At 30.4% G+C, this 12510-nt stretch overlaps 1 protein-coding gene across 1 annotated transcript in view; it reads left to right on the top strand.

The window, feature by feature from the left end:
• The window catches only part of LOC141533705 (uncharacterized), an 88462-nt gene that overhangs the window by 29102 nt on the left and 46850 nt on the right, over positions 1 to 12510 (top strand). Inside the window, exons 2-5 of the mRNA XM_074252723.1 lie at positions 5748 to 5983; positions 7339 to 7565; positions 9397 to 9701; positions 9768 to 10057. Coding sequence (XP_074108824.1) covers positions 5748 to 5983; positions 7339 to 7565; positions 9397 to 9701; positions 9768 to 10057 — 1058 coding nt within the window. The remainder of the gene's footprint in view (positions 1 to 5747; positions 5984 to 7338; positions 7566 to 9396; positions 9702 to 9767; positions 10058 to 12510) is intronic.

Genomic DNA, 12510 nt, shown 5'->3' with positions numbered 1-12510 from the left:
TTTATTGGAAATAATTTATTTTCAATTCCGCGGTTTTTCGCGGATTCCCGCGGTTTAATTTTTTTAAAAGAATTTACGCTTGCAGGTACTCATTTTAAAGGGAATTTAAAGCTCTATATTCGTATCACTATAAATTTCAAAAATTTTCAAAAATATGAAATTGGGGATATTTGGGTGTTTAACAAAAACCTTAAAATTGAATTATTCCTTAATTCTGTATTGTGTAACAATAATTAAAAGCATAATTTAAAAAATTTTTTATAATAATAATAATAACAATAATGATATTAATAATATATAATAGAAGTAAAGTCAACAAGAGGCCGCGCCTTGAAGTTTACCAGGCATCGAAGGTCGTATGACGATTCAACAGTACTCTAGAGTGTATTATATGGCGATTGTGCGTCGTATTAGGCGAGGTAAAGGTAACTTAGAAAGAGGTACAAGCATATAGATATAGATATAGGTAAAGGTAAAGGTGTGTTGGTCGCTACCGACAAAATAAAATCACGAGAGGTAAAACGAACACGTAGTCGTAACTACGTGTTCGACTTAACGCCGGAATGCTTGGATGGTTGTGTGCCGACGCATTCCTGCAACTAATTAAATCCTATTGTCAAGTCTAACTAAAGGAGTTAACTTGAGATTAAAAAAAGAGAACTTAATGGAATGGAATTAAATGGAAGGGTAGGGGGCCGAGGTCCTTCGTAGACTTCGTGGGCGACAATGTTGGCTTTCAATTCTCACTTTTTTTTTAAATATTTATTATTGTTGTGAGGTTTGACAATTATTTTCTTGTCTTGTCAGTTATTAAACAAAAGGCTAAATATATTTATCACTATTACCGAGGAATAGAGTCTTTGTGACGGCTAGCTGGTGTCGAGTAGAGGTCATTCAATGTCGGGAACAATATGCATAAATATATAGATAAAAATAAATAAATTTTTAAATAAAATAAAATAACCAACGCGTGGCTGCGTCACGTCGCTTTGCTTGATAGTAAATACTAAGTCTAGTCATCATGCAGATGCTGAGGTTAAATAAGCGGGACTTTAGGTACTCTTTGCCTCTAACTTGTTATTACTTAAACTTTCGCAGCCTCTCTTAATCTAAGGATGCGATAATCTTTCATTAAACATTTCTTTTATGCAAAAAAAATTGAATAGTTACACAGATCAAAATATTTGAACCTAGATAAATGATGTTAAGAATTTTTTTTTTTTAATTGCATATTTTTTTTATAAAAGTTCATGAAACATTAAATATTTCACGAGAAAAAAAAAATTTTAATTTATCAATTTTTTAATAAAGACATTTGAAAAATTGGGATTTTTCTTTAGTATTTTTATCAAATTTGAATTTGACTTAATGTTTTAGCTAAAATGTACGAGATGCGGAAAAATTTAGAAGAATTTTTTTGTAGAGGATCAAATTTTCTATAAAAAGAGTATTTTATCATTTTTCCATCCTTGCAATATTTAACCCAGAATTTTAATTTAAAATGTTTAAACACGTGATTAAACATTCTCAAATTCAACTTATAAAATGAAATTCTGGCTCAATGATAAAAGATACGAAAAAATTGATAGAGATTTTTTTTATAGCGAATTTAATTTTGTACAAGAAAAATTTCCAATCATTTTTTCGTATCTTCAATTTTGAACCCACAATTAAGATTTTAAACATTGTAAAATATTGAGCGTCTGCTTCTATATGTCTGAGTCGGATTAGACAGACCAAGAACTAAACGTAGAGGTAGATTAGCTCCGGGGAATTAAATTGAAATTAAACGATGATGAGTAGGAGAAAGGTTCTGCAAGAATAGATCAAAGTTCGTCAATGTTCGTTATAGCTTGTTATGTGTTCCACACTTTTTGCTTATAACTTACAACTGATTAGGTAAATCAGAGGCATAAAATGAAGATAGAGTGCATTTACGTCTACATTTAGGGAAAGTTCACACGTGAGATGAAAAATGGGATCTAATATCAATGCGGCATTTGTTTTAGCTGAGCTTCTTACTTGGATTTATGGAATCACGTATGCGGTAGGTATGCGGTCGATGATTCAAAGAAAGATTGCTGGTGCTGTGTTTAGTCCGATTTTATTGGAGCGAGATTGAGAGAAAGGAAATTCTGTTAAGGAATCCGTTTTTTACGGCCTTTTTATGGAACTTGTGATGGTTTTTAGTCGTTTTGGGCATCAGTTAATGGATTTATGGATTATAAAGTGCGTGATGCATTTATTTTTATCTTACTTTTGATATAAAATTAAAAATAGATGATAACTTTATCAAATTTATTTTAAAAAAAATTATTTCTCCACTTGAGAAGATAAAATTTCAGCTTGACGCAGCTTGAAAACAATCTGACGGCCGTAATTTTAAAGGGATCGAAATGACATGTAAGGTACTTGTTCCTAGAGGTATCTTGATGGTTCAGTTTGAATTTGAAGTAAATCGGTCAATTAGTTACAAAATGGCGGCTAATAATTATTTTTGAAAATTGAAAAAATGACACTTTGAAGATTTTTAGTCATTTTGGGTATCGGTGAATGAATTCATGAGCTGTAAAGTGCATAATGCGTTTATGTTTATCATATTTTGGATCAAAAATAGAATGAAGACTTTAACTTTATCAAATTTAATAAAAAAAAATCATTTTTTCATTTAATAAATTGGAATTCCTGCATGTCGCGTATTGCAAACAATTTAAAGGCCGTAATTTTAAAGGAATCGGAATGGGACTGAAGACACTTTTTCTTGAAGGTATTTTGGAGTCTCAGTTTGAATTTGAAGTAAATCGGTCGATTATTTTCAAAATGGCGGCTAATAAGTAATAAAAAATTTAAAAAATGATATTATAAGTGTTTTTCTTCTTTAGAGTTGCTTTTTAATAAATAAATAAATTTATTATTTCGATGGTTGAAGCATTAAACCTTCCAGGTAGCATGTTAGAGTGTGATTGCAAGCAAGGAGCGATAAATAATAATTATAAAAACGCATCGAAAATAATGAGATAACGTTAAGGTGTCATACATATTAAATTGCCATCATATTCGCACAGCGAGATTGTTGTTCAACATGTTCGAAATAATTTAAGCTTCAGCTTGTGGATTATGGATTCATGTCGTGGCTGGATTTTTCAGGCATCGATCATTAATCAGAGCAGTATAAATAATGATAATAATAAAATAAAAAAAGAAAATTCTCGGTAAAATAAATCGGAAATTGAAAGTTGAAAAACGAGCGACTATGCTAAGTGCAGCGCACAGCCATTGAAATGTCACCTGTCAAAACACCTGTCACTTAAGGTCATACCCCGTCCTCGGTCGTTTATTGTCAAACATTTATTGTCAACTCACTCAATAAAATTAACCCAATTAATAATAATTCTGTTGATCAATCTTTAAGACTCTTTGAAATTATTTTTAACAATGAATAATAACCAATCAGTTTTAATAATGTTTACTGGCAATAAATGAATTAACTTTATTGAACGTTAATCAAGAAAATTTTCAACCCGAGTGCTTTAAATTGTCATAAATATTTATAAACAACTCAGTTATTCTCTTATACCTCTATCATTAACCTTCCTACCGTAAATTAAGTAGACATTACTGATTGCTGCTGACACTATTCGGATTGAATTACAGTTTACTGCTCACTTTGTGTGTGGTGACTAGTTTTTGTCAGGAAAAATTTGCTTTATTGAAAATAACGACTATAATTTCTAATTTTTCAAAATTTTATTATTTTGGTTTTTTGGGAAAAAGTTGAGTGCAAAATTATAGAAAAAGTATTGAGATGATTTTGAATTAGAAAAATGTTCTTTTTTTTTTTTTTAATTTAAACTTTATTAGTCACTGTAAAAGTGGCTATAATTCCTAAAATATCGATTTTAAGAGAAAATCACAAGAGACTAAAGTTGAAGCTATTAAAATTTCCAACAAAAAATGTTTGCATACTGAAGGTCTATCTCCAATAATTTCGGAGATATAGTCACTTAAGTAGTGTTTACATAATAAAAATTGACAAAACATAATCTTGTCACCATAAAAATAGTCAAAAGCGCGCAGTAGCTTATCGGATCAGGCCCTTGCTTACCAAAGCATTGGACCGGGTTCGAGTCCGACGTACACCAATGAATATTTTCAATATTTAAGTGTATTATTCTATTCAACCCAAAAAATAAAACGAGTTCCAATTTCAAAAGTTTACCTCTTACCGTAGTCGCTCATGACCTCAGTAGTTTATGCGACGTTAAACAATAAAAAAAAATAAATAAATAAGGTACCCGCGGGTAATAAGGCCTAAGTGATAGAAATGCTATTTAAAATAACCGCTTCCGCTAAAGACTACTCTAGTAGAAGCGTCTAACATAGAAATTTATAGCTACAAGTTTATAGAGTCCCGATACAACGTCTCTTGTCTTCTATATTTCATCATCCATCATATGCTAAAGTAGCGCAAAAGAATTCCTAAAAAACGATTTGAGTAAATGGTAAACATTTTTTTTAATTTTATATTTAATAATTTAAAATCATTGTTCTAATTTTTATCAACATCTTAAAAAGTATTGTTGCTCAATTTAAGTGATGATTGATCTCTGATACCAATTTTATCGAGTATAGTATAACTATTTCCAGTATGTATAACAGGTAAGGCCCGCAGGCCTTATTACCCTACCGTAGTAAAATAAGGCCTATTCGCAAGGTTTTTGAAAAAATTTAATTTTGTGTTTGTTTATGGTGAAAATTACCATCACTCCATTATATTTTATAGCTAATGTATTAATTTAAAAATTAATGATACATTGCAATAATTAAATGCAATATTTTTGATTTTTTTCAGAATTTCCCTTAGCTAGGTCTTATTACTCGCCGGTATCTTAAATAAAAAATAGTTGAAATTCTTGTTAATATTATTAATGTTATTAATATTAATATTGATTTTTTTATTATATTTAATATAAACTTTTTAATAAAGATACCTGAAAAGTACATTTATTCGTTGCTTAAGTTGCAAACAAGAATAAAATAAACAAACATTCCGTGGATTATTGACTATCAGATATTTAGTCAGTAACGACCTTTAAGAATATCTCAATCAAGATTCACCAGAAAATAATATAAAAACGTTGATAGTCATCAAATTATTAGGCTTGAAGCGAGATCGTTAAAAATAACAGGAAAAGGTGAATATTGATGTTTAATAGAGTTTATTGATTGATAAATATCTCCTGATTTTTAATGCAGGCTGTTAACTCTTTTTAATGCTGTGCAGGATAATGAGCTCGGAAATTACAGCTTAGCTGTTTACGACAGTTTCAGTTTTGGTTTTACTGAAACTCAAGACTACCCAGAATAATTATTTATTTATGAGTGCTCTGGTGATGTTATTACTCTCTACTTTGATTGCTTCAACAGTTACATTTTTAATTGATGACGAATAAAAATTTATTTATTAAATTTTTATAATTAAAATGCAACATTCAACAGTCAACTCTATTAATAAAATTTTCTATTTAAATCAATTAGATGATTTCTCGATCTCATTGATCAGATTTCTAACGAATTAATGATATTTCAAACAGAGCAGCCTCTTTTAATAATTTTAATAGCTGACATCCGTCAATTAAAATCTCTTATACAATAAATAAATAATAATAAACTAATGGATAGAGAAAATTATTTTTCTGATTGTGATTTTATAATTAATAGTTTCATTTTTTTATGTATGATTTCAGGTGAAGTATCGAGTGATACCGTCTCAACAGGAACGGTACCACGAGGTGGAGAACGCGTGGAAGCTGCGGATTTAGGCCGGCACACGGATAAGTTTGACGAGAGCACCCTGGCCGCTAACACAGCGATCGACGCGAGGGGGGGAAGCCCCCAGGGTGCCCATCTTTCGGGGGCTGTTACTCCGCGACCACCCCGAGGTCGGAGGAGGCCCAATCAGAACGGACTTGACACTACTCAGGTAAGATAAATAATTATTATCCTTCTATACAAATAATTTACGTAAAAAATATATTTTTATACATATTTGATATCTTTGATATATAATTTTAACATTTTTTTTATATAAACCCGAGTAAAAATGAAATTATTATTTTTTACGAACAAATAATGAATTTCTTTCGACCGCCGCACCAATTCTAAATCATACCTACAATTTCACAAAAAATGGTATCATAATTAATTTATTACGCAACAATTAATTAAAAAAAAACCTAACTAGAAATTTTAAAATAAGACCTATTGTTCAACCTCCTTTTATTTAAATGCTTAATATTCAAACAGAAAAAAATTTTTTAAATCAGGGTGCATTATTTTTCGTAAAAAATAATAATTTCATTTTTACTCGGGTCGTCACAGCTGTGGTGCGGCGATAGTGCAGCGAATAGATAAATTCTTTACTTGTCACGGCGGTGGTGCGGCAGTGATATGGTACTTGTAAAATAATCAGAATTGTCACAGCTGTAGTGCAACAGAGGTGCGGTGCTTAAAAAGCCGTGCAGCGATGTTGCGGCGGCGGTGTGGCGGATTCTGTTTTTACTCGGGAATTTTTTCTATGAGAGTCATATATCATTTCTTTTAAGGATTTTCTTATAGCGCTGTTTGATCACTTTTCTATTTATTGATTTAAAAAAGTTTAGAACCACTTTTAAGCTTTTGTTTTTTTCGATTAATAAAAAATATATCTGAAACTCCCTTATTAACAAAATCGGCGAAAAAAAAATTTTTTTTGGAAGTTGAGGCAACGAGCATTGAGTGTGTGTAAGAACACGAGCACAAAAAATCTTATCTACTCAATTCATACATAAATAAATGTAATACTAATGTTTTTTTGCTCAATATTGTGGCGAACAAAACAAATAATTTTATTGAGCAAATTAATTAATGCAAATATTCATTAGTTAAAAATTTTTTATTTATGAAAGTAATAATAAGAAACAGTTTTATTCCAACATAATAAATTAAAAAATCGTTGTACAAGTAAGTGCGTCTTGCAAAACATTTGCTTGGCTTGACTAGTCCTAGCAAAAAGTAAAAAAATTAACAGCTCGGTAAATAAGTAGCCATATTGATATTAAAAAATTTTGAAGTAATGTGACATAGAGCACTTATGCTTGTGATTTACGTTAGACTAAAAAAAATTGAAGTGTTTAATTTGGTAGAGCCATTTCTGAAACCGTTTAAGAGCTTATAAACTACCAGATTTACCGTTTAGCTTAAAAGAAGTGGGAAGTAGTTGCTAGAAGCCAGTAACTGGAATAACTTGATGGTGACAATGATTGACATTGACATCTGGATCTGATGATTTGGTTCCAGGTTAAGACGGAGCGGTTAACGCCAGACAACAATTCGACGTCGTCGAGAAGCGTGACACCATCTTCTTCGAGTCACCCTGGCACGCCACCCAATGCTGCGGCACTGGGAGGACCAGAAGGTCCACCCGCGCCTCATCATCTCAAACATATGGAACAGATGATGGGAAGGAATTATAGCGACTTTATGAGAAGTCTTGCTGCCAAGTACAATAACGCCAATCCTAACGAGTATGTATTTATGTTTGAAAGTTAATTTGTTGAAATTATATAAAATATGAAATCTTGAAAGAAAATAATCAAATTTCAGGCATTTAAAGTAATTTTACCATTTAAATTCAAACTTTTGAATTTAATATTAAATCATTATTTAGTCACTATAAAAGTAGCCATTAATCTTGAAATATCGATTTTAGGGGAAAATTATAAGAGAGCAATGTTGTAGTTAATTAAATTTCCCGATCAAAACATTATTATATTGTCGGTCTAACTTCAATATTTTCGGAAATATAGTCACTTAAGTAGTGCTTACTGTTGGAAGTTATGGATAGGTAATCGTGATTATAAGGTTTTATATTTATAAATGAAATACACAGTGGTTAACATTCATATATTTAGTCTTTATTTAAAAGACTACGTTTTCGAGAAGCGTCCTTACGCTTTAAGGAATCGGTTTGTACTGACTTAAAAACTAATACAAAACATTTACAATGAGGTCTAAGCCTCTCCTTAAGAATCGTAAAATTACAGATGTTTTACTAAAAATATATGTACAACTCCGAAAAGTAAAAGAGTCCTTTGTGTGACCCAAGTGTCCGGGGTCATAAAACAGAGGTAGGACTTACTTTTCCCTTTTAAAAATATTTCTAAATATTAAGTTTCTTTAAATATAAAATCTAAGCATAAAGTAAAATACTAAAATAAAAATACTTTGTAAAATAAGATTCAATTTTGCTCAGAGAAATTCAACACATACACAGCAAAAATAGCAAAATCATTATTTAGTCTCGATAAAAATAACCGTAACTCCTAAAATACCTATTTTATGAGACAATTGTATAGGACTAAAATTATAGCCCTATAAATAAAATCCCTACAAATAAAATAAAAAAACATGAGTTTATATGGGAATCGACATAGGAAATTATGGATTCATATAGGAACCAATAGGAATCTAAGTAGGAAGTATGGATTCCTATAGGAATTTACATGGGAACCTGAGGATGCATAGATTCTTATATGAGAAATCCACATAGGAAATATTAATTTCTATAGGAATCCACATAGGGTCCTGTGGGTTCGTAGATTCCTGTATGGGAATTCCACATCGGGATTATGGATTCCTATAGTGAATGTATATAACTAGAATAAACATAGATCGTGTAAGAACGTGACTTAAGCCAGTGAGTAGCATAGAAGACTGTCAACCATCAGGTACCTGGTTCAAGTCTATCAGACGCGAGCAGTTTTTTCATTAAATAAAATTACAAAATCCGTTTTTCAGAATTAATTTCAATTAATAATTAATTAATAGCAATTACTTTGTAATTGTTTTAAACTTTTTAAATAAATTTTTTTTCGCCTGATTAATATGTGAATCTACGTAGGGACTTACCTTCGATTCCTATATAGGAAACCATATCAGAATCTATCTGAAAACGCCATGTGGGAATTCAGGTTGGTTTCTCATTTGGATTTTTTCGATAGGGAGCTTACAAAATTTTATACAAAAAAGTTTTCAATACAAAAATGGTATTTATATACTGGAAAATGAAAAATCATTGTTTAGTCACTATAAAAATAACTATAATCCCTAAAATAATAATTTTAGGAAAAAATCATAAAGGACTAAATTTGTATTTTCAGAAACATGGTCACTTAAATAATGCTCACATAGTAACCGAATAAAGAATAAAAACTACAAATTCATTAATCCTTAAAAATACTCTATTAGAATATTTCTACAATTGAGAATTCTAGGCCACTTAGCGGTAAAACCAAAAACTAACTTCTGATTTTCTTGAAAATTAAAACTAACCAACAAATTTAATTTATGTTCCAGTTACTTTAGTTCTCCTCGCAACGGATATCCTCCAGGCTTCGACCCGCGGTTTCCCGGCTTCAAAGCAACAGCCACCCCCTTTGTCGGCCTAATGGCGCCTCTTGGAACTCACCCCCAGCCTCCAACAGTTCCCAGTTCCTCTCCTCTCACCGGCAAGGAGCCAAAAGAGCCAAAGCAGGATTCGCTCTTTGGAAACCCAGTTTTCCCACCAATGTTGGACATGTCCTCGACCCAGGCGTTGTTACACATGGTTCGAACAGCAAATGCGGCTCAGAATGCTGCGGAACTGGAAACTTACCTCAAAGGTACGTTTAAAAAATTCTAAAATATTTTTCTGCGGAATAAAATTAAACTAAACAAAATTTGTTCAGGTGCGAATAAACGAGACGTAGGAGTGACGAGTCCTCTAGATTTGTCAAGCCCCGGGGGGTTCGCGCCTCGAAAGCGGCCCAGAATTGAGACCAAGAGGCCGGGAAGTGTCTCGCCGAAACCAAAACCAGCGACAACAGCACCTCCTAGGTCGAGCACACCGCCACCGGTGAGATGTCCTTCACTCTGCGGACACATGCCCTGCGGCGATGGCCAGGCTGTCAATCGGTGGAGCATTGAAGACGTCATTAACTATGTCTCCTCGATCGACATCTGCGCGGAGTATGCACAGGTGAGCTTTTTTTAAACTTTACCCTTGTTTGCTTTGTAATTTGTCTTGTCATGTATAGGCAAATTCTCCAGCAGTTACGAGACAATTCATATATTAATAATATTTCCAATTATTTCTATTATTATTACCTGCCCGCTGCGCTGGGAATTTTATAGAATTGTATTTTTAGATCTAAACTTGAAATTTAATTGGAGCATTGTTTTGACTTGCACAAATTCCAAATTCCATCGAATTAGCTTGTACCTTTTATCCATGTGATTATTCTAGCTAACATTCATTGTAACTTTCAATATGCAATCACTGTAACGTTCGCGTGGCTTTTTCCGAAAAATAAATAATAATTGACACGGAGAAAAAAATTTGAAATCATAAAATTTGTCCATAGACTTTTTCTACATCTCTTACAGCAGATTCCTACCAAATTTGGAGTCGATAAGAGCTGTAGTTTAAAAACGGGAATTTTTCATTGTTAACGCCCCTGCAACCCCCCTTGTGGGTGGAATTTCGTAAAATCCGTTCTTAGCTAACCTCTACTCGGCAAAAAGAATATTCCTACCAAATTTGAAGCCTCTAGGTCTTGTAGTTCCAGAGATATCGTGATGAGTGACTATATCTATAGAAAGTCTCCTATATATATATATATATATATATATATATATATATATATATATATATATATATATATATATATATATATATAATATTTTTAATTATTCTTATTATTATTACCCGGATTAATTTAAAATCGGTTTTTTTTTTTTCAATTTTATTTTTGTAATAATCACCAAATATAATCATATGGATCAATTTGTAAAGCAATAAATAAAAAAACTTGAAAAAATGGTTTTTTCGGCCGTACAAGTGCGTATAACTCTTTAAAGAAAGATTAAGATTATTAATTTAGGCAGGATCATTATCGCGTTTTTGTCATCGATGATCATCATCCTCATCAACATGAAGATTATTATCTTGGGCAATAGCAATAGCAATAAAATAATAATATGTAAATAACAATAAACCGTATGGAGATAGTAATGAGTAGAGTAGAGATAAGTATAAAAACTAAATAAAATGAAATGAAATAAATAATTGGATGTTTAAATAAGTTCCAAGCGTGTTAGTACGTCAAGACGTCTGGTTTTACGGATCGTAAATCTCATGCTCGCACGCGTGTCTCTTGTTCATGAATATTCAAGGAGGATGTACGGTATCTAATGAGGAGATGTTTCACGTCTATCATACCCGATCATTCTATTAAATGACTCAATAAACTCTCCATCGAATTTATATAAATATTCAATAAAACTTCAGTTTTACTGCTAGTTTATTCATTTATTTATTTAGTTATTTATTTATTTATTGTTTGTACCGCTAATTTATTATGGTGCCAATTATTCAATTCGATACATCGGTTTTTAGAATCAATAATATTCCAATGGACTTTTTATCATTTTTTAAATATTTTTTTTTCTGTATGCAAGCTAATTAAATAAAAAATTATTTAAAGATATACAGTTTATAGAAGTCATAAAATTTTTTATTAATAACAATGAAAATTTTTTGAAGTTTTTAGAAAATAAAAAATAATGTATAATATCATTATCCTCAAGTCTCGACTACTTTAAAAAAATTTACTCGCAAAAATTGAAAAAAATTCCAAAATTAAATAAAAGCAGAATTTTTTTATTTTAATGAATGTTTTACAATTATAATCATTTTTATGTGTATATACACTAATTAAAGGATTTTTTAATATTTAATAAGCTATATTAATCGTTAATAAATGATTTTTGAACTTTAAATGATGTAAAAAATATTTATCAAAAGTTAATAACTAATTTTTATTAGATAAGATTTTTTGATGGTTGATAAATACTTGTTAGCTGTAAGGAATACTTTGATCAGTTCCTTGAAGAAAAAAATATTACAAAAATAAACGGTAATTATGCAGAAGTGGGGCTCCACCTATTTTAGATAAAATTGAAATTAAAGTGAAAATTGATCTTTTTGAATATTTTTTTTTTTTTCCAAATTATTCCTCTTTACGGCGGACTTATGATAAAAAATGAAAATGAAGTTAGCCAACGTCTAAAAATTTTTAGAACTTTTTTTTTTTTATTAAAAAAGTTATAAAAAAATGAAAAAAAATTTTCATTTGTAAAAAACTCAAAATTGTAAGTGCTATTTCAAAAAAAATTTTTTTTTGTTGTAATTTAATTATTAAAAAATTAAAAACGTGGGCTAACTGTAGTATTATTGATAAAAATTATAAAAAATAAATATTTTGATGTTTTTTTTTTTTTTTATTTGAAACTTCAAAAATTGAAAATTTCAAAAATTTTTAAATTATGTTGTTTTGAATTTTTTAATCTCTAATTTATTTTATTGTTGTTGCTTTTTAAGAAAAAACATATTTCAATAACTGAAAAAAATAGCATCGTCACCATTTCATT

Source organism: Cotesia typhae, unplaced genomic scaffold (assembly GCF_013202065.1).
Source record: "Cotesia typhae breed Kobodo isofemale line unplaced genomic scaffold, CoteBio_Ctyphae scaffold_121, whole genome shotgun sequence".
Taxonomy (NCBI): Eukaryota; Metazoa; Arthropoda; class Insecta; order Hymenoptera; family Braconidae; genus Cotesia; species Cotesia typhae.
This window is presented reverse-complemented; position numbering and strand designations above follow the sequence as displayed.